At 36.1% G+C, this 27,149-nt stretch overlaps 1 protein-coding gene across 2 annotated transcripts in view; it reads left to right on the forward strand.

The window, feature by feature from the left end:
• The window catches only part of UBE2E3 (ubiquitin conjugating enzyme E2 E3), an 88,873-nt gene that overhangs the window by 59,773 nt on the left and 1,951 nt on the right, over nt 1–27,149 (forward strand). For both annotated transcript variants that reach the window (XM_065880264.1, XM_065880265.1), the window contains exons 4-5: nt 22,483–22,615; nt 26,508–26,655. In XM_065880264.1, coding sequence (XP_065736336.1) covers nt 22,483–22,615; nt 26,508–26,655 — 281 coding nt within the window. The remainder of the gene's footprint in view (nt 1–22,482; nt 22,616–26,507; nt 26,656–27,149) is intronic.

Consider the following 27,149-nt stretch of genomic DNA (forward strand, 5'->3'; position numbering starts at 1 on the left):
TTGATTCTCTATTTTGTGTTTGTATTCTATTTCACTAATTTATACTTTTACCTTTGTAATCCTTTCTTATTTATTGTAGCTTATTCTTTTGTTCTCTTTGTAGTTTTTTTTAGTTTGAGTATTTAGCTCACTAATCATCAACTTTTCTTCTGTAATGTAAGCCTGGGAACTGTAAATTTAACTCTAAGTACTGTTTTTATGGTTCCTCTGATACTGTGGTTCTAAAAATTTGTTGAGTTGTGCTTTTTGGCCTAATACATTGTTAGGTTTTGTAAGTATTTTCAGTATGTTTCAAAAAATGTGTCTTCTCTGATGGTTAGGTTTAGGGTTCTGTTTGTCTCCATTATATAAAGCTCAGTAATTGTGTGTTCAAATATTTTATATCGTCTTTTTTTTCCTACTTATCAAAAACAAGCATGAAAATGTGTGCATTTGTTTAATCTCTCCCATAGCAGTGTATCTTGAGGCTATTTTATTAGCTGAAGCAAGTTTGAAATCATATGCCTCAGTAAATTGAAATGTTTATCTTTTTTTTTTTTTCTGGCTTTCCCACATGGCTTGCAGATCTTAGTTCCCCAACCAGGGATTGAACCCGGGCCATGGCAGTGAAAGCACTGAGTACCAACCTCTGGACAGCCAGGGAATTCCCTGAAACATTTATCTTTATAGCTTTTGGGTTTTGTCTTTTAAAAATACCTTATTACTCTTTGTGTGTATGTGTGTGTGGGACAGAGAGAATTCACTTTGACAATCTTTGAAAAGTGATCCATTTATATTTATTGGACTGGGGCTTGTTTCTGCTATCTACTTAGTACTTCCTGTTTTTCTGTCTTTTCCTGTCCCTGTCTCACTATTACCTTCTTGCACTTCTTCTTTCTCCCTTTTTAAATTTATTGTACGTTTTTTACATGTTTATTAGTTTCTTTTTTTTTTTCATTTTTTTTCCTCTTTATTTTTAGAAGATACACACTTTCTGTTTTCTTACGGTTCCCTTGAAATTTTACCATGCCTACTTAAAGAAGTTCTTGGTACTTAAAGAAGTTCTAAGTTAATATCTTAACAGCCTCTCATGTAACACAGAGACTTTGGAACATTTTAACTCCAATCAGCTCCTTTCCTGATTTGAAATGGTTCCAGACTAACAATTTTTTAAATGCCATTGTTTCTGTCTAACTCAGAGTTTGCCAGGCTCACAAATGCCACTTTGGCAATTCCATATAACCTGTGTTTATCATCCAAGAGTTATTTTCTGCAATGGGAAACCTACATCAGGGAAGGACTCCAATAGCAAAACCTGGAAACCAAAACCTACTGATAATCACTCTTCTGAGGTTTTTCTTCTCTGAAGAAGCAGAATCTTCTAGTGCTACTTTAAGCAGATTCTGTGTTGAGTTTTCCTTGGGAGACATCTCTGACAAAATGAACTTTCATATTGAAGTAATATCTTATGAAAGCTAAAGTGAACCTCATTATTTCAAAGGGAAAGAAAAATAGAACACAGCCCTACTTATTCATCTGGTAGTAATTGTATGAAATAACATATTCAACATTAATTTTTAATTGGTGACATTTATTTCTCTGTAGAGTCAGCTTCTACCGATAAAAATGTATATTATTCTTTCATATATATAGACTACAGGAAAATCATTTAGCTAACTTATTCAAATAACCCCTATCAAAGGGAACCTCTGTAACATAGATAGTATGGATAGGATAATGAAGTTTCAAAAAATATTACAGTGACTCATTCACTGTTTTTGCATATGTTCTTTGCATCTTAGAACTTTCTCATTTGTGTGCATTTCTTTATAGTTAACTCTCTCAATCTTTTTACCAGGTATTTCTTTTTTTTTCTGAATAAGAAAAATTGACAGTCTCTGAATGTAAAAGAGAAAAATTTAAGTGTATCACCATAATTTGGACATGCAAAGGAAATGAGATTGAAAAAATATAGTTTTCAAGTGTGCTTCCTTATTTCCAACTATGATTCAGAATCACTGAAATTTATGGGCAAATGTTTCTTGTAATTTTAGGATTATCTAACACTATCTGAAATTTCTTGGAGCTAGCATGATGTAATATTATTTTATGCCCTGCTCAAATTTTAGTATGTTTTTGAATTGTATTTCATTTCTATTTATATTGAAGTTTCAAAGCAGGTACTGAGGAGGACAAAATATGAAGGACAGGTGAAATGGTTTTAGTAATAGAAAACACAACTTTATCATTGTCATGGAAATTTTTCTAAAGTTAAGGGATATATAATAATATCTTCAGTTAAAGGATATATAATAATATCTTCAGGGAGGAATTGGTTTGAGACTTGTAATTTATGAAAGGTAGAGAAAGGGGTAAGGTAAGTTACTAGTATTTTATATAATTCCAGGTAAATAAATTCTATGTAGGTAAATGACAAAATTCTGGCTTAGTATTCATAACCTTTAATTTTTGTGTATATATAGCAAAAGAACTATTTTGTTGCAGTATTTGTGTGCATCCTCTTTAAGGGACAAAACCATGTTCAGCAATGAAAATTTAATACTCCAAGTGAAAAATTTCTAAGATACCTGCTGTTCAATGATTTGTATGATGCAAGGATATATATGAAAGTATATATATGGAGATAGACAGACATAGATATATAAGGTATATAAGGATGGATATATAATGATATATATAAAATATCCTTATAAGAATATTTGTATGTATTTGTTATACACACACACTCATAAAATATTCCTTTTCCTGGGGTATTCTTTTTGCTGCCACAATTACTAGTTGTAAGAACAACTAGTCCTTACAACTAGTAAACTTCTTTTTTTTATGTGCAAGAATTTTCATCATTCTATTGATTTTTAAATATGTTCCTAAAGAGTATGAGTTCACTTTAAAATAATTATTATTGTTAATACAAGTTTTACTTTATATGTTCTCAGGGTTCTTGGCAATGGCAGTATGGGGACAAGAGGAGGGTCACATAATGGGCAATATATGCTTATAACGAATCTTTTTAATCCTTCAGTAGTCAGCTGTCTTTGGATTCAAGATTTATGTGATATTGAACTCTAGAGGTATATATTAAAGTAAGTATATACACACACACTTAAGTAAGTGTGTATATATATATCCACATACACACACTCAAAGTACGTATTTATACTTATCTATATATGTAAGTCTCCAGTGTGGTAGGTAATATCAATACAGTACATTTTTTAAACAGCAGAGACATAATCCTCATTTTCTTGAGTAGTATCATTGAAATACCAAATTTTTAATTGAAATGAACAGGATGGAAGTACTGGCTGGATACAACTGGTACCACCTTGGACATTATAATTTTTGGAAATGAAGAACAAAGTTGGAGGACTCAGACTACTTGATTCCAAGACATACTGTATAAAGCTATAGTAATCAAGATAGTGTGGTATTGGCATAAGGATAGACATAAAGATCAGTGGAACAGACTTGAGAGCCCCAAAATAGATCAACACGAAAATGGTCAGTTGATTTTTGACAAATGTGCCAAGGCAATTCAGTAGGGAAAGGATTTCAACAGATGGTGTAGAATAACTGCATATCCACGTGCAAAACAGTGAGCCTTCACCTTTGCCTTGCGTCATGTATAAAAATTAACTCAAAATGGGTCATGTCTTAATGTAGAGGCTAATGTAATAAAACGTCAAGAGCATAACATATGAGACAGTTTTTATGACCTTGGATTAAGCAAAGATTTCTTAGGCCTCAAACAGCATGAAATAAAAGAACAAAAACGGGTAAATTGGACTTCATCAAAATAGAAAACTATTGAGAAAATGAAAAGTCAAGCCACAAACAGGGAGAAAATATTTGCAAAACCTGTGTCTGATAAAAGACTTGTATCCAGAACCTATAAAGAACTCTTATATCTTAAGTATAAGAAAAGCAAACCAGTTCAGAATGGGCAAAAGATTGAATGTACATGCCACCTACAAAACTGTATAAATTCCTGTGATGCGTAACATTATTAGTCATGAAGGAAATGTATTTAAAATCACAGTGAGGTACAACTACACACAGACCTGAATGGTTAAAATTAAAAAAAAAATCATACTAAGTGTTGGGGAGGATGTGGAGTGGTTGGAGCTGTCATACGTTTGCAGTTGAAAAGGCAAAATGGTGTATCCACTTTGACTAATAGTTTGGCAATTTGTTGTTATAAACGTACACTTAACCGTATGACTCATTGTTCGGTTTGAATTGTGCCCGCGCCCCCCACCCCCCGCCAAAGGTATGTTTAAGTCCTAACCCTCAGTACCTCAGAATGTGATCTAATTTAGAAATACAGTCATTGTAGCTTAATATAAGGTCTTACTTGAGTAGGGATTTCTTAATCCAGTATGACCTGTGTTCTCCCAAGAAGAGGAGAGAGACAAGGAGGATACAGAGGGGAGAGAGGGACTGCTGAGGATTACAGGCACTAACATCAACTAAGAAAAAGACATGGAGCAGGTTCTTTCCTAGAAGCTTCAAGAGAGCATGGCACTACCAATACCTTGATTTCATACTTCTAGCCTCCAGAACTGGAAGAGAATAAATTTCTGTTGTTTAAGCCACTCAGTTTGTGATTCTTTGTTATGGCAGCTCTAGGAAACGAATACACCCACCAATACCACTTACAGGCATTTACTTAAGGAAAATGAAAACATGTTTTTACAGAGATGTACTTTGAATATTTACAGCAGTTGTAGTCCTAATAGCCAAAAGCTGAAAATAATCCAGTGTCTACAGACTGGATGAGTGAATAAAAATTGTGATATATCTGTGTAGTAGAATGAACTACTGATACATGCTACCACATGAATGAGTCTAAAGGGATTAGGCTAAATGAATGAACCCAGTCTCAAAGTTCTGCTTACTCTATACTTCTACTGATATGACATTCTAGAAGAGGAAAAACTGTGATGGCAGAAAGCAGATCAGTAGTTCTTAGGGAATAGGGGTGGGGAGAGGAGATTAACTGCAAGGGACATGAGGAAACTCTTGGGGTAGTGGAAATGTTCTGTATGATGATTGTGGTGATGTTACAGAACTATATATACTTGCTGCAACTTAACCAGTTGTCCGCTTCAAAATGGTGAATTTTATTATAAATTATAACTCAACAAAGCTGATTAAAACATGTAAAAAGGAATATAATAAGTGGTCCCATTGAGTTTATAATGAATATGCTTTTAGGTTGAACGAAAAAACATTTAAAGATTGTACAAGTACTTTTGGCCACCATAAAATTTGTGATAATGGTGTCAATTGTAGAATCAAAAAGTGCTGTATCTCGATAACTTAGGAGTGAAGAATCGTGTACTCCAGAAAAGGATTCTGGTGATGGTGAGGACACTGATGTCAAGGAGCTGAATAAAATTTTAATGAAACATGAGTAGAGAAAAGCATTATTTGCAAGTTAATTTCTTATTTTATTGGGTGATTTTAAATATCTCAAAACTAGTGAATATTTTAAATGGCTCACTGTTTGCTTGACATTCCTAAAAATTGATGTAATTAGATTGGAGGGAAAAAACTTTTTTTTCTCTTTGTACTGGGAAAATGGTGGATTGCCTTATATTGAGGCATGCATAGAGCCTTCTGTTCTACACAGTTAAGCAGAGTTCATACATCCTTCTTCATCCTTCCATGGGACATTGAACTGTCTGTAGTTCTGCACATGTTACACTGTGTTGCAACCATTCTGTAAATTTAGTTATGTGGCATTTTATTTATCTTTTTTATCCATACCACGGTCTACAGTGCCTGATTTCTGATGTACATAAAATAAAAAATTGGTGGATAGGACAAAAAATATTTTTATAAAGAATCAATCTTGTGCCATGATGCCTTTTATCATGCTTGACATTTACTCAACAAGCATTTTATTAAATGTTATGTGGAAAGCATTATACTAGCTGCTTTGGGACGTATAAAAATGCTATAACATCTAAACTTCTAAGGTTAGAAGAAATTGTAATCTCTATTTATTGTAAAGTATAATATAAAGGATGAGGGTGAGTAATCACTAGAGCTTTCAGGTGTATCATAAGTTAAAATACTGGAAAAGCTGTTTAGCCTGATGACAAAGGAAATCACTTTTCAGCAACTATAATATTCAAAGTAATCATAGTTTAAATGTCATTTAACAAAACAGTTTCTGGGATTTTTATAAACGTATTCTCCTTACTGTCATATTGTTAGGTTGATCAAAAGAGTTGGACTGTGCAGTAAATGCAATAGTCTTTACCTTGGAAGAACGGGCGACTTGAATTTTCATGAGTAGGCTCTTAGTGTTTCCTCTGATGCTTCAGCACATTTCCTTTTCTCTAAAGAAGTACAGTGAAGAGTAGTGCTTCAAAGATTCACTGACATTTTTTTTTTCCTTTTTAAAGTAGATTTTAGAGTGTTTAATAGCACTTGAGACAAAGCCCTTTACCTCTCCTCATAGGGGCACTGAACAGTAATGCAAGCTTAGTATGAAATATATTTTATGTACTAATGGCTAAAATGGATGTCAGGGTTTTCTGTGAGTGCCGTGAAACAACAGGATTCTTAATGCTGCAAATTGTGATAAGGTTTTGTCAAATAGAACTATATTCATTCCATGGCTGGTGCTTTCACTCGGTGGATTGAATGACAACCAAGACTTGGACACGAGGCAACGTAGTGTAGAAGAGCATTGGAGTGTGAAGCAGAAGACTTCCTGTCTCTTCTGGGCAGACCTTAGCACTATTGCCCGAGTACTGTAATGGTGCCTATGCCTTAGGCAATAGAAAGCAATTGGAAATGAGAAAACATTTGTGAAACCTTCTACTAATATCTGTCAAAACTAAGAAATTAATACTGGTAAATTACTACTAACTGAACTGCAGGCTTTATTCAGATTTTATTGTTTTTTTCACTAATATTCTCTTTTTGGTTCCAGGATCCATTCCAGGATACCACATTGCATTTAGTTGTCATGTCTCTTTGGTCTAACACATCAGTTTTCAAGAACATTTTAAGTTTTCCAGATGTTTGAAAATTAATGTTTGACTTGTCTTGGGAAACAGAATATGTACTGAGCATCACTCAGTCTTGTCCTGTTAACTCAAGGCTGTTATTGTGTAACATGTTACTATTCGGTGCCTTCAGGGGTTGTTTACATGTTTCATGTTTTCTGCCTTGACCTCAAGCTGCTGTGCTCTTCTTCTGGTTGCCCCTCCATCTGTGTAACCTAACTAAAAAACCAAACAGCAGTGTGTATTAAATTAGTTCAGAAGGAGGGAGAAGTCACTTTAGTATTAGGGAGGGCTTTCTATTTATTAATTAATTCCAATAAAGTATATTGAAAGAGACAGGGATGATCATGGAGGTGGGAGAAATGGCATGATCAAAAACATGAGGAATTTTTCCAAGGATTCCAGAGGATTTCTAAGCCTTCCCAATACAGTTAGTTTGCTACTTCCATTCTTGTGTCATAAGAACAATTGCTTAAAAGGGCTTGTTGAATGATTGGATATGGGGCCTGGAGAAGAAGGAAGCTTAAAACTCAAGTCTGTATAACTTGAACAATAAGTGAAAGTGCTATTTTTTAAAATAACATTTATTTTCTGATTATAAAGGTTGATAAGAATCAAAAGCAAAAAATATACATAATAAAAATCAACTATGATTTCAGTATAGACATAACCACTGTTAATGTTTCCATCTGTCCTCTTTAAAGTATGATATATATACATATTTTTTACACTTTGATTACTACCAATACAGTGTTGTGACCTTTTTGCGCATTAATCTGGTATCAGCATTTTCCAGTGTCAGTAAATCTTCAGAATCTTGATTTTTAGTGGCTACATTCTAGTTCATTGAAAACCACGTCATTTAACTATTACCATTTTGTTGGACATTTGAGTCTCATTGTTAATTTACTTTGAGCCTCCTTGTACAAAAATCTTTATCCACATCTCTGTTTATTCTCTTAGGACAGCTTCTTGGAAGTGGGATTACTTGATCAAATGGCTCTTGAGACATGTAGCTAACCTTTAAAAGGTTATACTCCTCTCTCCTCCCATCAGTAATGTGTGAGCATGACTGTTCCTCCCACACTTTTGCTGTCAAGTACTGTAATTTTGGTCTTTAGAAGGGCCAGGTTTTATTTTGAAGATTATTTTGACCTTGTTGAGTTTGAGGTGACAGTTGGACAGATAAGTATAACATTCAGTAAGTAGTGCTTGAAGAAGCAGAGCGATAAATGCAAAATACGCATACTACAATTAAAGATTTAGAAACCATCTATATGTAGTTCATGTGAAATAAGTTATCTCTAAGCAATAAATACATAGTGTGTGTATAAATATATAGTGTGTGTGTAAGGATATCTGTGGTATATATAACAAAAAGTAGGGTAGTTAAAGACTGATGAACTTTAGGGCAAACCCAGATAGTAAGAGACGGAAGTGGGGCAAAAAAGGCTCTTTCAAGGTGATAGAGAATGCAGGGTTAGCATCAGTAGGAGGCTGTTTTCTGTAAGGTCTTTACCCTAAGGAGTATTTTAGCTTACAGTGCAGCAACTGCTTTTATAATTCCACATTTCTAACCTGGTTTCAGTATTCCAGTGTTGTGCCACTAGAACTGTTTTATGTCACATAGATTAATATATTTTTGATCTTCTTAGTGAACCTTATTGCTGTTTTATATTCTTTTAGATGATATTACTAAAGACCCCAAATGGTAGTTGCAGGTCTGAAACTGTTCAGGTCTGTTTTAAAAGTATTTTATAGCACGGTGGTCATAATAATATCTAGTGATGTTACTGATTAATGTTCTAGACTTAATGATACATGTTAAATGCAAAATATACTATTTTAAATAGTATTTTGCCCATCTCTAATTGCTCTACTCAGTATTTATGATTTTAAGTCTGCTTCTGTTTATAATCAGAGAGGGAGGGAAAAGGCAAGAAAGCAGAGAACAGCAAGAGCAAGGATCTTAAACTATCATAAAACATTTTACTTTTTAGAGACAAATGTATAGGCAAAATTATCTGTGCCTTATATGAGTAAGAATATTTTTGAGACATTTTCTCATTTGACCAATTTTTTTTTTTCAAGTTGTTGTGTTCTGCTGCTTATTGTAGCTTTTTGAGGTGGTGATAGGGAAGTTGTCCAGGGAGGCTGGCATGCCCCTGGCTGAGCCCAACCAGAGTAGCATTACCTTCATAAATTCACTATAATCCAAAGATGATAACGAATTTTGGCAAGAAGTTATCGTAGCCTGTTAACATCTGTCTGTACAATAAGAGTAACAGTTACACAGCCTAGATAATTATGTCATATCTGAGAATTAGAATATTTTCTTGTGTTTCTATTCTGTCATTTCCCATTCTTCTGCATGTCAGATCTCCTGCTCCCCCAAGTTGTTCTGAATCTTGGCCGCACTTTATATCACCTGATGAGTTTTTAAATCTAAGCTCAGATCACACAGCACACTCCCACACTGATTAAATCAGAATCTCTCAGGGCTACAGCCTAGGAATCAGTAATTTTTAGAGCTCCATGGGTGATTCCACTTGGAAGCCAAAGTTGCAACCCATGGTTTCAGCTGTAGTAATACCATCAGTGAACTTAGTAGTTATCTTTTTTTTTTTAAATATTTATTTATTTGACTGTGCCGGGTCTTAGTTGCGGCATACGGGATCTTTAATTGCAGCAACTTAGTAGTTCTTAAGAGGGTTGCTTATTAAAATCACCTGGGAGTTTTTCTCCACACTGTTCCTTCCCTCCCTCTTCCCCTATAACTGGAGTGAACCAGTGTCAACTGACAGGAGTATAACCCACTCCTTAGATGTGTTAGGACAAAAAAAAAACAAAGGATCAGTTTGTTAAGCACTCTTTTTCCTATACCCTTTTGGGGAGATATTCCGCTTATGTAAGTAACTTTGCATTTATCCAGTATTATTTCATGTTAATAATTTTGTGGTTTTTGTTTAGTATTTGTATAATCTCTGTGAGGGCAGAGGTCATGTCTATTCTGTTCATCACTATTTTCGGTACCTAACAGTGCCCAGCATATAGTGGTTACTCAGTAAATGTTACAAAAATGAATCATTAGCCCTGAGTTTTGGGAGTATGTCACTTACAGTTTTATATCTATATGTACTATCTATATTATAAAGCTTTATAATTACATTATCTGCTAAGGAAAAAGATCTTCCATAAAACAACATAAACAGGAAATAGATTTATTTAATTTTGAAAGGTTTTTGCGGGTCAGGGATTCAGTGTGGATTATTAAGTTTTGAACAAAGATGCGGCACACAACACAGTTCATACTTGGCTCTCAAATCAAACTTCAAAACAAAACATATAGGAAAACTAAAAAAAACAACAGGTACTTTTAGAGTTTGTGCTTAGTTTAAGCTTCATGATAAACTAGACTAGAGCTTGGTACATTTATCAGCTTGTTAGTTGTATTTTACCCAGTCATACTCTGTCTTAAAGTAGAAGGTGGTAAATTAAAATGACATGATCCTGTCCAATATGTTTGACTTGTGATACAGATTTACAATGCATTGGCAAAATGGCTTAAATTTTGGATGAGCTCTAGACTTTATAATGTGCAAAGAATGGGGGAAAGGGTGCTACCTAAGATATCTAAAAGCTGTTATTAAATCTTTGTCATTCCAGAATTAGGAAATCTCTAGTGCCAGAGTGCTAGCATTGAGGATAACATAGCATATCATACAAATTCACTCTGCCTATTTAAAAACCTTTATGGTTTAGATTTTCTCCTGTGGCCTTACTGCTTTACTCACTGGGTTTTCTGTTGTTTTTTTTCCACCCCCCCTTACTTTTTAAATTAAGAAACAAGTAAAAAAATACTTTTTTTTTTATACATAGTGAACAATTCTGAATAGAATAGAAGAAAGTATACAGTGAAAAGTAGGTTTTCTTTCTACTGTAGAGAACTATTCTTAGAGGAAACCACTATTACCATTTTCTTGTGTATATTTCCAGAAAGAGTCTGTTTATATTGCCAGCATACACATGCAGATAGCTTTTCATATCCACTGTTCTGTACCTTCCTTTTTCTCTGTTTCTTCTTTTTTGTTCCCCCACCAACCCCATTTAACATATGTCTTAGAGATCTTTCCAAATTACTTTTTTATTTTCCTCACAGTGAGCTGGTATGATCCCCATGTCCTTACCAGATGAAGTCTTCCTTAGTCTATAACATCCTTTTCAAACCCAGCTTTCCCCCATATCTCTTCATGTAATTAATCTCTCCTCTGCTTTGCTCCCATTTATATTTTTTTTGTCCCTCTATTACACACCTGTCACAGGTCTGCCATATATTATCATGACTTACGTGTGGTTCTCTCATCCCAGGTGTCATCTCCTCATCTCACTCTGTATTCTTTCCACAGTCTGGCTCATCCCATCTGCAAGACTTTAGTTACCACCTGTGTACAAGGTCTCCCAAATTTATATTTACAGTCCACCGCCCCCCACCACACACACACGTCATTGACATATTTATTTCTTGTGTATCTCAAAGGCAGCTTAATCCTAGTGTGTCCAAAACCAGCTCCTTTTTCATTGTCTGTATCTTAGTAAAAGGTATCTGTATCCATCTCAGTTGTACAGTCTGGAAAACTATGAACTATTCTTGATATTTCCTTCTCCCTCACCTCCCATATTCCAAAAACATAAGTTTGGTTGATTTTTTACTTCCTAAATCCCTCTCAAATCCATCCTCTTCCCTTTATCTCTGATATTACCTTAGTCCAGTCTGCCATACTCTTTACCTGAATTATCACAGTAGTCCACTGACATAGCCTCTCTGGTCCTCTTCCAGACCATTTTCCACACAGCAATATAAGGAATGTTTTCAAAATGTAAATATTAGTGTGACCCCCTTCCCTGCTTAAGATATTTTGATGTCTCCCTGTTGCTTTTAGGATAAAGACAAGATGTTTATTTAATATAGCCTAACAGGGTCCTGCACGGATATTTGTTACTAATTCCCTCTTCAGTTCATCTCTTACCGCACCCCACCCCCCCAGTGCTCTTTGAGTCTCTACCACACTAGACTTAGCTTCCAGGCGCTGCCATTCACCTTGCTCCTTACTGCCTCAGGGCATTTACATATGCTGTTCAGTCTTCCCCCTCTCTTCCCTTTTACCTTCTCCTAGTTAACTCCCACTTAGAGTTTCAAATATCACCTCAAACATTGGTGGACTCTGTGAATCCTCCCTGAACTTCCTGACTAGGTCACATCTTCCTGTCACTCAGGAAAGTCCGTATACCTCTCCTCTGTCGCACATTTTCTGCTGCATTTGTGTGTGTGCTAGCATTTGACTAATCACTGTCTACCCAGGTAGGCAGTAAGCTCCCTGAAGGCAGTGGCCTTTATATCTTTAGTTTCCTGCACAGGTGCTCAGCACAAAATAGTAGACACTCATATCTTTAATGAATAAATGAATGAATTTGTTTCTGTTTTCTCCATTGACTCGTCTTGTGGAAAGTATGCAAAATTTTGCAAAGGCTCAAATGCATATTTCAGGTTCAAAGTGAATCCATATGCTCAACAAGGCACAGTATGGCTTAATAAGCAATATGTACCACAGACTTCCTAAGGCCTTAAGTGTACCAGAAAGAGGTCACTCTGAGGGCGGGGAATGGGAAGATAATTGTGAACTGCTAGCAGATTTCTAGGTCTATTTTGTAGTTAGTGGAATTATTTGCCTGTATTGTTTCCTAAGCCATTTCCCCTCTCCCATTGTCTTATATTTCCCTAATAAATGATGATCTCCTAATTACTTTCAACCTAGAGAAATAAAACTTTTTCCAAAGCAGTCAGGAATAGACCTGTTCACTTATAAAACAATTGAAGTTTGGAAAGAAATAATAAAGATATGGTTAAGATTGTATTCTCTCTAGATAGGCTGACTGTGTCTGCCTACCTATTAGCCATGAGAATTTAGGGGAAGCTATTTAACTGCTGTGAGCCTTGGTTTTCTCATCTGAGAAGCTAGGATAGTTACAGTATCTATCTCATAGTATTACTGTGAGGATTAAATGAGATATACAGCATTTAATGTAGTGACTCCTGGCAACATACAAATGCTCAGTCAGTGCACATGGTTGCTGCTGTTGCTGCAGCTGCTGTTCTTGTTGGGACACATTTTCCCAGTACAAAGGTTGTTTAGTCTAGCTCACACATACCTTCTCCCCCCACTCCACCTTCCTGTGTCACAGGGAAGGTAGAACTCTATAGGCTTCAGCCAAGAGACAGTAGAAGGCACTAGGAGGAGAAAGGGTGGTGGGTGTTTGCATTAGCGATTTGGAGGGGAGGATAGGTACTCTTGATGTCTCCATTAGTAAAAGAAAAGTCTGGATCTTCACATACATGGTACCTCACTTAAAGTTATGGGGGAAATGGTTTAAATTGACTTGTGAGCCAGCATTGAAACCACCATTTATATTACTGTGGTTAAAATGTGATCCAAAGTTCCAAATTACCTGATTTTAAAACACATTATTGTGTTTCAAACTCTTTCTATAAACCAGCACTTAAAGAAACAGTACTTTTTGCTTTAATATGGAAACATTTACTTGTACTAAACTTCATTTGTATTTTTTTAAATTAATAAACGTTATTTTTAGAGCAGTTTTAGCTTCACAGCAAAATTGAGCAGGAAGTACAGAGTACCCATGTACCTGCTGTCCCACATGCACAGCCTCCTCTCAACCAACATCTCACACCACACCAGTACATCTGCTACCACTGATGAACCTGCATTTGACACGCTGTTATCACTCAGTGTCTTTAGTTTACATTAGGGTTCACTCTTGGTATTCTACGTCCTGTGGATTTGGATGAATGTATAATGACATGTATCCACCATGTAGTATCATACAGAATAGTTACACTGTCCTAGAGATCCTGTATGTTCTGTCTGTTCATCCCATCCTCCCCATTAAACCCTAGCCACCATTCATCTTTCTACAATCTCTATAGTTTTGACTTCCAAGAATGTCATATAGTTGGAATCATACAGTATGTATGATTCAGATTGGCTTCTAGTAATATGCATTTACGTTTCCTCCATGTCTTTTAATGCCTTGGTAGCTTATTTATTTGGAGGGCTGAATAATGTTCCACCATCTGAATGTACCACTTTATTTATCCATTCGCTTACTGAGGGAGATCTTGTTTGCTTCAAAGTTTGGACCATTATGGATAAAGCTACTATAAGCATTCGTGTGTAGGTTTTTGTATAGACATAAGTTTTCAATTCATTAAGTACCTAGGTGCACAGTTGCTGGATTGTATGGTAGGAGTATGTTTAGTTTTGTAAGAAGCCGTCAAACTGTCTTCCAGAGCAGCTCTGCCATTTTGCATTCCCACCAACAATGAATGAGAGTTTTGTTGCTCCACATTCTCACCAGTATTTGGTGTTGTCAGTGTTTTGGATTTTGGCCTTTCATATAGGTGTGTAGTGACATCTTGCTGTTTTAATTTGGAGTTCCCTAATGATGTTTTAGTCCATTTGGACTGCTCTCACAAGAATACTATAGACTGAGTGACTTGTAAACAACAGAAATGTATTTCTCACAGTTCTGGAAGCTGGGAAGTTCCAGATTTGGTGCCTGATGAGTATCTGCTTCATGGCTCGTGGATGGCTGTCTTCTCACTGTGTCCTTCCATAGCAGGAGGAGCAAGGGAACTCTGGGGGTCTCTTTTAAAAGGGCACTCACTAATGCCGTTCCTGAGGGCTGCATTCTCAGGACCTAATTCCCTCCCATAGCCCCTGCCCCCCCCCCACACACATACCACCACGTCGGGCGTTGGAATTTCAACATGAACTTTGGGGGTGGATGGGAGACAACTCACAAACACTCAGTCCACACCAAAATGTGATGTTGGACATCTTAATATGTTCTTTTGCCATCTGTGTATCTTCTTTGGTGCGGTATCTTTGTTCATGTCTTTTGCCCATTTTTTAATTAGGTCATTCATTTTTTCTTTGCGTTCTAAGGGTTCTTTGTGTATCTTGGATAACAGTCCTAATCAGATGTGTTGTTTGCAGATATTTTCTCCTAGTCTGTGACTTGTCTTCTCATTCTGTTGACGTTGTCTTTTGCAGAGCAGAATATTTTAATTTTAGTGAAGTCCAGCTTATCAATTATTTCTTTCCTGTATTGTGTCTTTGGTACTGTATCTGAAAGGCGTCACCATACCCAAGGGCAGCTAAGTTTTCTCCTATATTATCTTCTAGGAGTTTTGTAGTTTTACATTTTATATTAGGCCTGTGATCCATCTTCAGTTTATGTTCGTGAAGAGTGTAAAGTCTGTGTCTAAATTTCATTTTTTTAACATATGGGTGTCCAGTTGTTGTAGGACCATTTTTTGAAAAGACTGTCTTTGCTCCATTGTATTTGCCTTTGCTCCTTTGTCAAAGATCACTTGACTTTATTTATGTGGGTCTATTTCTGGCCTCTCTGTTTTGTCCCATTGATCTATTTGTCTATTCTTTTGCCAGTACCACACTGTCTTGATTACTGTTGCTGTATAGTAAGTCTTGAAGTTGGATACTGGCAGTCCTCTGACTTTGTTCTCCTTCAATATTGAGTTGGCTATTCTGGATCTTTTTCTCTCCATATAAACTTTCTAATCAGTTTGTTGATATCCACAAAATAATTGGCTGGGATTTTGATGCGTTTGCATTGAATCTGTAGATGGGAAGAACTGACATCTTGACAGTATTGAATTTTCTTACCCATGAACATATAGTATTCTCCATTTATTTAGTTCTTCTTTGATTTTATTTGTATCTTAACAGATTCTATATTAATATATAGTATTTTAAAATTTAGTCATGGTGGATAAGGTCTGTTGAAGTTATACCAATATGGCATCTTAGTTCAAGCTCTTTCATTTCTGTAGCCGTAAAATTAAACCCACGCTTAAATAAGAACTTTGTATTAGTACTTTTTTAAAAATGCACACTACACACACGGGTATATTTATTTTAACAATTTAATGGTTTAGGACGGAACACTCACCAGTACACCACTTTTCATAGTTATGTCCGTCTTAAGTCAGACATATGTTATATTCTTTTCTCCTTGAATTTAATTCAGCTCTTCTTAAGATTGCCATAGGGATAAAAACCATACAGATTTTAGTGTAAATCTTTGCATTTGGCTTAGTATGAGATTTAAAAATTGTATAAAAAAGCATTGTGTTAAGAAAAGGATATTTGTAAAAGGGAATCTGTTATTAAATAAGCATTTGAGAGTTCTTGAGGGGAATCACTCCAGTGCTGTAAAAGGCTAGTGTTTATGACCCTTGCAGTAACAGTAATTGCTGAACGAATATTCAAGTGATGAGAAAATGGATTTTGCTAAGATCAGTCCTCTTGCTGCTAATGTTTAAAATATTGTTACTCATTAACAATAAGAGCAGCTAGTAACAGAAAATTCCCAGGTGCAAGTTTGTCACTCTATCTAAACTTTCTGCCTGCCTTTTACTTTTGTTTGTTTTGTGCAGAAGATATAATAGCTATGGGAAACATGGTATTTAAAGGGAGGAAAGTAATGTTTGCAGGGGAAAAACAGTAAAATAAAATACTACTCTTTATCTTAGTGGTATTTAAACAAAAATTTACGTCCTCAATTCTGAAATTTAACAATTGATCTTTCTATTTGGCATTAGCAAAATATTGAGGTTGCAGTAAACAAAGTCCCTGTTAACTTTGTCTCTGCTTTTTTCTAATTTGACTCAGAACTGGAATGAATTTTACTTCTTCTGTATCGGTGAAGTAAATTACTAAGTAAATGAACCCTTTCTTATGAAATTAGTATCCCACTATCTGAAAGTAGAGTGTCCCTATAAAACCTTTTGTAAGCCTAAATTATGTGAAGCGAAGAAGCAGTTACCTTAGGACACATCTTGCTAATGGCTGCACAAAATAAATCGAGATAAAGCACAGATGCTTACAGACACAGATCAAAGCTATGGAGGCTTGATGCTGAGATGCTGAGTGTAGTTCCAGGGGAAGGAGCTTGGTGGTGCCACTCTCCCTGTCTCTAAAATGTTCACTGCAGAACAGACTGAACGCTGTTTTTGCTTTTCACCTGTTTTTGTAAAAGCGAAAATCTTCTTTGGATCTCTTTTGGTTGGTGAAAACAGGTACTAATGTAAGTCTTTCGTAAGAGCAAAGAGCATAAAGGGAATTTTTTAAAAGCAGGGGATACCCATTTAAGGAAAAGTTCCCTTTCTGCTTCCCCCTTTCCTCTGCCATTAAACATGCTCTATGATAGGGGTCCCCAACCCCCGGGATCTAATGCCTGATGAACTGAGGTGGAACTAATGTAATAATAATAGACGTAAAGTGCACAATAAATGTAGTGTGCTTGAATCATCCTGAAACCACCCCCCTACCCCCGGTCCTTGGAAAAATCGTCTTCCACGCAAACGGTCCCTGGTGCCAAAAAGGTTGGGGCCCACTGCTCCATGAGATCTCTCTTTCCTCTCAGCCTTGGGCAGATCCCACAACTCTTTAGTCACTTTGAGTTATTAAAATACATCTGATTTTCAGGGCATAAAAAGCCCATTTCACCGTAAGTTGAAGAGCCTGGTCCACATCTTGCAGCCTCATGGAGCTTCCAGTTCTAGTGGGAGACGGACAATAATAAGTAAGATAAATAGATTAAAATATATGTTAGAGAATGATAGATGCTATGGAGAAAAAATAGAAAGGCGGGTGAAATGTGTGGAGACTGTGACATTTTAGATAGAGTGGCCACGAAAGGCCTCACTGAGAAGGTGGCTTTTGAGCCAAGAAAGACCTGTAGAAGGTGGTGGCGCAAACCATGTGGGTATCTTGAGGAAGAGCATTCCGGGCAGAGACACTGGTGCGGGGACCCTGAGGTGGAAATGTACATTTTAGTTGGAGAAACAGGTTGCTGTAGCCAGTTGAGCGAGGAAAGGAGGAGCAGATAAGGATGGTGGTGGTTATGGGCCTTATAGGTCAGAAGACTTTGACTTTAACACAGAATAAGGAGGTAAGCCATTGGAGGGTTTTGACCAGAGTCCCGTGATCTGATTTACTTATCGCTCTGCCTGGTTGTCATTGAGAATAGAATACTGTGGTGGGGCTTAGGGTCTCAAGTGGAAGCAAGGAGGCTATTGTAATTAACCAGACAGAGAATGCTGGTGTTTTCAATTATGGGTGAGGTGGTAGGAGTAGGGAGAAGTAGTAGAATTTGAGGTATGTTTTGAAGATAAAACCAGTGGAATTTACAGGAGGTGGGATAGAAAGAGTGTTGTCAAGGGTGAGGTCTAGGTGTTTGCCCTGAGGAACTAAAATGATAAAGAGTTGCCATTAGCTGAATTAGGGAAGCTTGTAAGAGGAATTGTAATATCTGGGATTCGGTTTGGGGCATGTTAAACTTTTCAAAATTACTGGATACGAAATATTAGATTTCAAAATAAAGAGTGTTTAGTAGGCATTTAGATGTATAGCTCTGGAATTTAGTATAGAAATGTAGGCTAGAGATACAGGTTTGTAGGTTCAGAGCTTACTGATGCTATTGGAAGCCGTAAAACTGCAGGAGATCAACAAAAGAGTAGATGTAGTTAGAAAGGAGAAGAGGTTTAAGGACTGAGCTCTGGAGGATTGGCAATATTTAGAGGTTAGGGAGATAAGGAACAGCAATAGTGATTGAGAAGGAGAAGCAAAGAAAGTTAGGAGGAAGACCAGTAAGTATGTTATTCTAGCAACAAAGCAGAGAAAGTATATCTAGGAGGAAGAAGTGACCAACTGTGTCAAATGTTGCTGGGCCAGTCAAATAAGATGAAGATTGAGAAATGTGCATCGAGTCTAGTGATGAGGTCACTGGTGACCTTGGATGAGAGCTGTTTCAGTGGAGTGGCGGCGGGAGTTAAGAGCCTGTTAGAGGTAATTGAAATGAGAGCTGGAAGGGGTAAAGGAATCGTGGTTAGTTTTTAAATAAAGATTGGGGAAGTGGCGCTTGTAGCATTCTTGTGGGCATGATTCACCAGAGAGGGAAAAATAGATGATCCAGGATGGAGTGTAGAATTGCTGGGGTGTTGTCCTTTTGGAAAAGAGAAAGAGAGAAGATTGAGAACTAGTGAAAAGGTGTGGCTAGCACCTATCTTGAGATTGTCAGCATTTAGCACCCATTTTCTACTCAGCTGTGAAGCCTCAGTGGCAGGTCAATTACTAGCCTATAAAATGTTACGTTTGAATTAGGGTGGAGTCAGTCGTGCCTCCGAGGCACACCCACACACACCCTCCTTACTGCCCCCAGCCCCCCATCTTGATTAGCAGGTGGCACCTTTGTGAGAAGGAAAATGGGAGCTCTTACTCCAGACAAGGCAGCCAGCAAGAGCTAGGTTTTTAGCCCTAACTCACCTTAGGCTAGGTTCCTTAGAACACAGCCATAATCTGCAACCCTACTAAGTAGGTCTACTCCAAAACAGTAGGGAAAGTCACATTTCGTATCCTGCTGCAATAACCATATCCTTAGTGTCTTGTAGCAGAGTAGCATAACTGAGAAGACAGCAAATTTAAGAACCAAGAACTTGGTGTGGGAATTCCAGCTCTTCTACCAACTGGCAGAGCAGAGTTAAAATGGGTCGCTTACTTTCTGTGAATTGGTTTCTTCAAGTGTAAAAGGAGGGGTTTGGCTTCAACCAGATCCTTTTCATGCTGAAATTCCGTGATTCATTAAAATATAGTAATCCCCAGCCATCTGAAGCATAACATAGTTCTTCTGCCAAGAACCAAAGAATATCACCGAGGAAATTTGGTTTCTTTGGAGAATTGCTCTCCTTGGGTTCCTACCCAAGTAAGTGTTTGCAAAACTTGACTGGAGATTAAATTACACATAGTAGCACTGAAATTATAAGAGGAAATACAAATATAGCAAAACTATTGAAGTCAATAGAGATTTATTCAGACTTTGTCCAAATTCTCTGAGTGTTTTGTAGCTGTGGGACGTACAGAAAGTTACTTAACTCTCTGAACTTTAGTTTCCTCATCTAAAAATAGGAATGTAATAATAGTACCTACTTCATAGATTTGTAAGGAGAATTAAATGAGATATACACTGTGGTGCTTTGACAAATGCTTGGCTTATTATGGAGTAAACCTTAGCTGCTGCTGTTATCATCATCATCATCGTCATCATCTTTATTATCAGTGTGTGACATGTGTAGTTTAAAACATTTTAGTATAGCAGCTGTACTATAAAAGTTTCATACTATAATTTAATTTTATAACGATTACTTTGAGTCATCAAGGGAAAAATTAACTTAGAAAAGGAAATGCCATTGAATCAGTTTAAACTTTTTTTAAACAAAATTGGTACTTAATTTTGTATGCTTTTAGTTACAGTGAAAATTCCCTTGAGGAATATACCTGATTCTCAGATGATGACAGAACAATGAGCCATTACTGTAATTAGTTCCAGTTGCTGTGTATACTTAAAACTTAGAAAGTAGTATTTTTCAAATGTGTATTTTCCCTAAATAGGCCATAAAAGTAACATTTTATAGTTCATATATATCTGCCTTAAAAATAGGTTTTCGAAACATCCTGTAAACACTTTGATTGTACCGTCAAGTTTTCTCCACCCTTTCTGTATGAACTGTTGTCAGAGTGATTATTGATAGCATCGCCTACTTGATGTTTACAGTCTGCAGTGTATGTTTTACAGAATTAATAAGCTATAGTTAAATCATTTAACGTATACCTGAATGTCCTATTGTAGTTAGTGTGGTTGCTTTATCAATGCTGGTTTGCACTTATATTAAATCAAACATGCAGATCATTTATAAACTGATGGTCATTTTAAAAGAAGAAAAGTTTTATACATAACTTAGTGCAGACAGTCAAGTTAGTCTATAGTGTCAGGTTAGAGAAAAATGGAAGTCTGTAAGGTAAATTTGAAAAGGGTTTAAGGGGCATTGGATGTGTCTTCCTAACCAATAACTGTGAGTTTAGACTTTATTTGAATTATCTCTCATTGTAGTTTATAAATGAAATGATGGTGTTGAACACAATGTAATATACTTGGGGTTTAGTAGCACCTAGCACTCAGACAGACCTTGAACAACATTCGCATTAAAAGGAACCAGGACTCCTTGAAGAAATGGCAGATTCCAAGGATGGGAGCCTGGAACATATCGTTAGGCCAGAAAGTAAGGAAGTGTTCAAAAAAATGATGGTGGCCTATCACAAGGATACAGGGTCATTTTGAAGGTGTTCCCAGTGGCCAAATCTGGGGTGATTTGAGTGTCAAAATAATTAAATTCAGTAAGAATTCTAAATCATTAGGAAAAAAGATAGGAATCCATGAGACCTCACCAATAATACACATACATATTCATAGAATCAGGAGAAGAGAGGGCTCAGGGGCCAGCTGGTAAATGTGGAGGAAATGCTGACGTTGGAAAATTATGACTTTATCACTATCATAGTAAGGTTTAGTTTAGCCAAGAATCACAAGTCCATGTTAAATCTGGGGGAGAAATTCTGATGAAGAGGGGGGGTATTTGCAAAGGTTGCTTATTGGTTGCAGTAGGAAAATTGGACAGCACTTGATCTGGATAGTGAAAATTAACATCACCAGTGTGCCTCTGGACGTGACACCCTGAGGAGAACACAGCATCACTTACATTCTCTTCTAGCCAGGACTGAACTACCTGCATCTAATCATAAGGACACATCAGATGAGTTCCAAATGCTGAGCATTCTATTAAAAGAAAAACTGTATTCTTCAAAATTATTAATATTATAGAAGGCAAAGGAAGGCTAAAAGGCTCTATATTAAAGGAGACTAAAGGCACAGGATATATAGATGTTTGATCCCAAGACTGGGATCTTGTATCTGGAGGAAAATTAAGATTTTTTTCTAAGGCCTAATTGGTTCAGTTGACAACATTATTTTGTAGATTGTAGGTATTGTATAGATTTTACTTTTACTGAAATTGTAGCTATATTGCAGTTGTATTAGAAAATGCACACTGAAATATTTATGGGGAAAGGGCCATGATACATTCAACTTACTCTCAAATGGTTCAGAAAAAAAGCACTTTGTGTGTGTGTGTTGTGTATGTGCGTGTGTGTGTGTGTGTTTTTTTTTTTTTTTTAGGAGGAGGAGATGGAGAGGGAGAGAGAGGGAGTTGATAAAGCAAATGAGCAAAATGGGATTCTGGATAAAGTTATACAGGTGTTCTTTGTTTTTGTGATTTTTCTGTAAGTTAGAAATATTTCCAAATATGTTTATACACACATGCATGCACAAGTTGGTTGAGACTTCTTTCTTTTATACTTATCTCTTATTGTTCTAGGCTGCTAATTTACCTTTGATACGTAATTGGTTTAAGATGTTCATTGATCACAGATATACACATTGATTTTTAATTTCTTTTAAATAGTGCTGGGCCTAAAGGAGATAACATTTATGAATGGAGATCGACTATACTTGGTCCACCAGGTTCTGTATATGAAGGTGGTGTGTTTTTTCTGGATATCACATTTTCATCTGATTATCCATTTAAGCCACCAAAGGTAAGAACCTAGAATTGCATTCTTTAATACTTATCCTTTTCCACAGTCAGTTTATTCTAGGGGATGGATGTAGTTATTTTTATTTAATTGTTTTTCATGGATTATACAGAAACTCTCATGTAACCAAGGATTTTAAAACTAGAAGTAATTAATTTGTGTCTTTTACAAATAACTTTGTAATCAGCAGAGAGTTTGTTAATTGTAAATAAAAGTATGCCACTTTGCACATCAGTAAGCACATAAATTTTAGATTTATGATATGAGAAAAAGTATCTTATGAACCTTGCTTAAGAAACCTGTTGGGATAAAAAGTAAATTTGTCTGACAGCTTCCGGAAAGAAGAGTTAAGTAACTTGAATCTTGTGTTAAATACCCTATCTTTATAGATGAGCAAAGACTAGAAACCTATAGCAAAGAAGAGAGAACTAGTACTATTTAATAGACTTATTTTGTGCCCTCTGTAAGTATGATGCATTAATGGGAGTGAGGGCGGCTGGGTGACGTAGGCCTCCTGTTGTCTCTGAATGTGAATTAGGTGGATAACAGCGAGAAGGGTTGAGTTGTGTCTTGTGATCACTGGCAATTATTTTTCAAGTCTTAAACATAACAGTTACTTGAATAGCTTCCTCCTCTGACTTCTCCCAATAAAATAGTCAAGCCAGCAGTTTTTACCATCAGTATTAAGCCTGAGCATAATTATGCTGTAGTTAGAAAGACTTCTGACATGTCAGGGAGAAGTGTTATCAAGCCCTTAACTGTCAGCCTAGTTCCTTATGTTCCCTTCACTATTTAAAATATATGTAGCGATTTAATGCCTGCCTCACGTGCACGTGTGTTATATGTGTGTGTGTAAAAATAAAGGATTTTTTTTTTTTTAAAGAAGGCAGATTGGTTCTCCCTCTTCTAACAAGGTAACAAGAGTTCCACCTAGTGGTATTTACCTCAAATTGCAGATACCAAGTTTCCCTATCACCTAGAGGTATTGGCTCTCAACTACAGCTGTCAGTTTTTGAGTGCTTTACTTTGTGGTTCCATAAGAACCTAAGATCTTTAAATGATTGTCTTATTTAATGTTCTCGGGTATGTCGAGTATCTCTTGCTAGATCAATCAAAGAAAGGGACAAAACCCTCATGTTAACAATACCGCAGATTGTATTCACATTCAAAATGACACATGTTAAAAGCCAGTATTTCATTAACTATTCAGTTTGCCTTCAGTGCTTAAGTTTTCTGTATTACAGCAAACAAAACCTTAGCAAAATAGCACATGACTGTATTTATAGTGAGGCTTATTTCTACTTCCATCATTTTTCATATTGGAAATTGGTTTTAACGTGGCAGCAAAATTAGAAAAAAGTTTGCAAGATTTAGTTTTTATGAAATTTTTATACATGAGGGGGAAGAGACATTTTTCTTAGAATCTTTTAGTGGGAAATAGAGATTGACTAGCATACTTTTGTATATGATTTGTCATAATTATTTTGGTTAATATGGCTATTTATTAATTTAACATGTTAATTTTTTTGCTAAAGTCTCAATATTTTTATTTTCTAACCCTTTAATGTTGATTCCTTCCTCTTCCCTAAGATATCTTATGCAGTATTATGAAGCATTCTTCAGATCTATAGTTGGACAAGTGAAAAAGAAATAAGACTTCTGCTGTTATCTTGGTTTAGGTATAATTATTTCTCTACAGTTCTGCTTATTTTTGAAGTTCAGATAAGGTGTTGAACTTCTTGAAGAATAATAGAAATTTAATTCTCTTCTGTTCATTGATTGTTAAAAGCTGAAAGGAATCAGAGTATTAATTGTGTTTGTAAGCCATGCGTATCTATTGAGTAGTCAGCTGTCAATGATATGAACCTACATTATTCCCATATTCTGGAGCAGGGCTGCCTAATAGAAATATAATGCAAGCTACATGTGTAATTTTTTATAGAAACAGTGAAATTAATTTTAATAATATTTTACTTAATCCAGTGTATCCAAAAATATCGTCGTTTCAACATGTAATCAATAGAAGCATCATTAACGCCACATTTTACATTCTGTTTGATATTGTCTTTGAAATCTGGTATGTATTTTACACTTTTAGCCCATCTTAATTCTTACAACCACACTTGAAGAGCTCTGTGTAATTAGTATGTACTGTGTTAGAACAGTTCTAGAGTTATATACAGTAGTCCCTCCTTATCCTCAGGAGGTATGTTCCAGGACCCTCAGTGGATTCTTGAAACCACGGATAGTACTGAACCCTATATGATGCTATTTTTCCGATGCATAAATGCCTATGATAAAGTTTAATTTATAAATTAGGCACAGTAAGAAATTAACAATAACTAATAATAAAGTTAGAGAGGTTATAACAATATACTGTAATAAAAGTTATGTGATTGTGGTCTCTCTCTGTCTCAAAATATCTGTACAAACTTAATGCCTCTTCCATCGTAACTAAGCACGTATGCCTGTTGCGTTTTCAGCTTGAGGTACAACAGCAAAACTAGCACAAGTGTTTTTATCCTTTTATAATTTCATGGATAGAAGACTCATTCTTACCATAGATCTTAGCAACCTCAGTGTAGAATTTTTTTTCCTTCCCTTGTTAAGTCAAAAACTTTCACCTTTTCACTTAAAGCAGGAATTTTAGAGCTTCTCTTTGGCAGATCTCAGTTGCCAGCATCACTACTCTTGAGCTTTGGGGCCATTATCAAATAAAGTAGGGTGACTTGAACACAAGCCCTGCCATACTGCAGCAATTGAACTGATAGCCAAGATGCTACTTAGTAGACTGACTGGGCAGGATTATGCTGGACACCCAGGCAGAGTAGAGCAGGACAGTGCAAGTTTTCATCATGCTACTCAAAATAGCACAAAATTTTAAACTTATGAATTGTTTATTTCTGGAATTTTCCATTTAATATATTTGGACCCCAGTTGACCTCAGGGGTCCAAAACTGAAACCATGGAAAGCAAAAGTGTGGATAAAATGAGTGCTACTGTGGTCTCTTTCTCCTCCTTCCCCACTACGCCAGTGGTTTCTTTCTTGTTTTTAATTATGGGTCCTTATCAGAAATACACTTTTGAGTGCTTTAAACATTTTCTTCCCAGACTCCACTTGGGAGATCACAGTACATTGCTAGTTCCAAGGGATCAGGAACTGTCTTTTTTCTTTGCAACTCCAAGTTAAGAATTAATCACCCAGTTTGTGTTTGTGTTTGTTTGAAACTGGTGAGTGTTTGCTTGTATGGTTTATTCTCTTTTTTCACATATCTCAAGGATATAATAGTTTCCTTTATTCAGTAGCTTAAGACCTTACTTGTTTCATTTTACTGTCTCAGTCTAACAAGACAGTGAGCCATTTGTGGAAATGAAAGTCTGAGAAATAGAAAGGCTGGTGATTTCACCAACCTTCTCCAGTATTTTCTGACACATGGCAAGAGATTTAGCTAAGTTGGTGACCTTTTTCTACTAAGAAACTAACGTAACTTTAGTTTTATGTTTAAAAAAATTCTTCACTAGTTTCTCTTACCTTTGGCACCAAAACGTTTCTGTTCTCCCTCACTTCCTGTCTTTAAATAGTGGTGTATGTGTGCATGCCCACATATACATTCATAGAATTACCGTATCATTTGTTTAAACAATTCAGCGACTCATTTGGTTTAAAAGCAATATAGTTCCAGCTATACTGGGTAAAAACAATTTCTTTGAACTGAATTAAATAAATCCATTTAATTTTGCTATTACTTAAACCTAGTGTTTGTTAGCTCTTCGATGAAATTATATGCTACTTGCTATGATCTGTGATATGTTCCACTTCATTTTTGCTAGTGAGAGTTTTAGTTGGTAATAGAGCTTTTTATTTTCTTTCTGTTTTTAATGTCACTGCCCTTAGGTTACTTTCCGCACCAGAATCTATCACTGCAACATCAATAGTCAGGGAGTCATCTGCCTGGACATCCTTAAAGACAACTGGAGTCCTGCTTTGACTATTTCAAAGGTTTTGCTGTCAATTTGTTCTCTTTTGACAGACTGCAACCCTGGTAAGCAGATTTTTATTAACACATACAATGAGGCTACAAAAACTGCATTTTTTTCAGTTTAAAGTGAATTTGAGAAGTAAATACTGTTGGTAGAAAGATCAGCATAAAACACTTTTTGGGGAAATTATCAATGCCATTTCAATTAGAATAGACCAGAAGTTTCACAATAACTTCCTTTAATTTGTTAATGGCATACTACCCTATAATTATTTTCTCCCTGTCATTGGTGACTCTCTGTTTTCTAAATTAATGGAGTTGTACAAACCACTTTTGATGCGAGTAAAGTAATGTTTCTTACACCACTGCCACCTTCTCTTGCTCCTTCCATTCTGCCATGTGCTTTAACGCAGCCTCTCAGTAATGAAGGGCTTCTTGTTCGCCCTTCCTTTTCGGATTATGGTTGGTTGTATTAGATGTGGTAATAGTCGATATTAAAATGACAGCCGATGAGAGAGTTAGACTAGATTATGATTATAAGAACTCAGGTAAAGTCA

Source organism: Phocoena phocoena, chromosome 7, assembly GCF_963924675.1.
Source record: "Phocoena phocoena chromosome 7, mPhoPho1.1, whole genome shotgun sequence".
Lineage (NCBI taxonomy): Eukaryota > Metazoa > Chordata > Mammalia > Artiodactyla > Phocoenidae > Phocoena > Phocoena phocoena.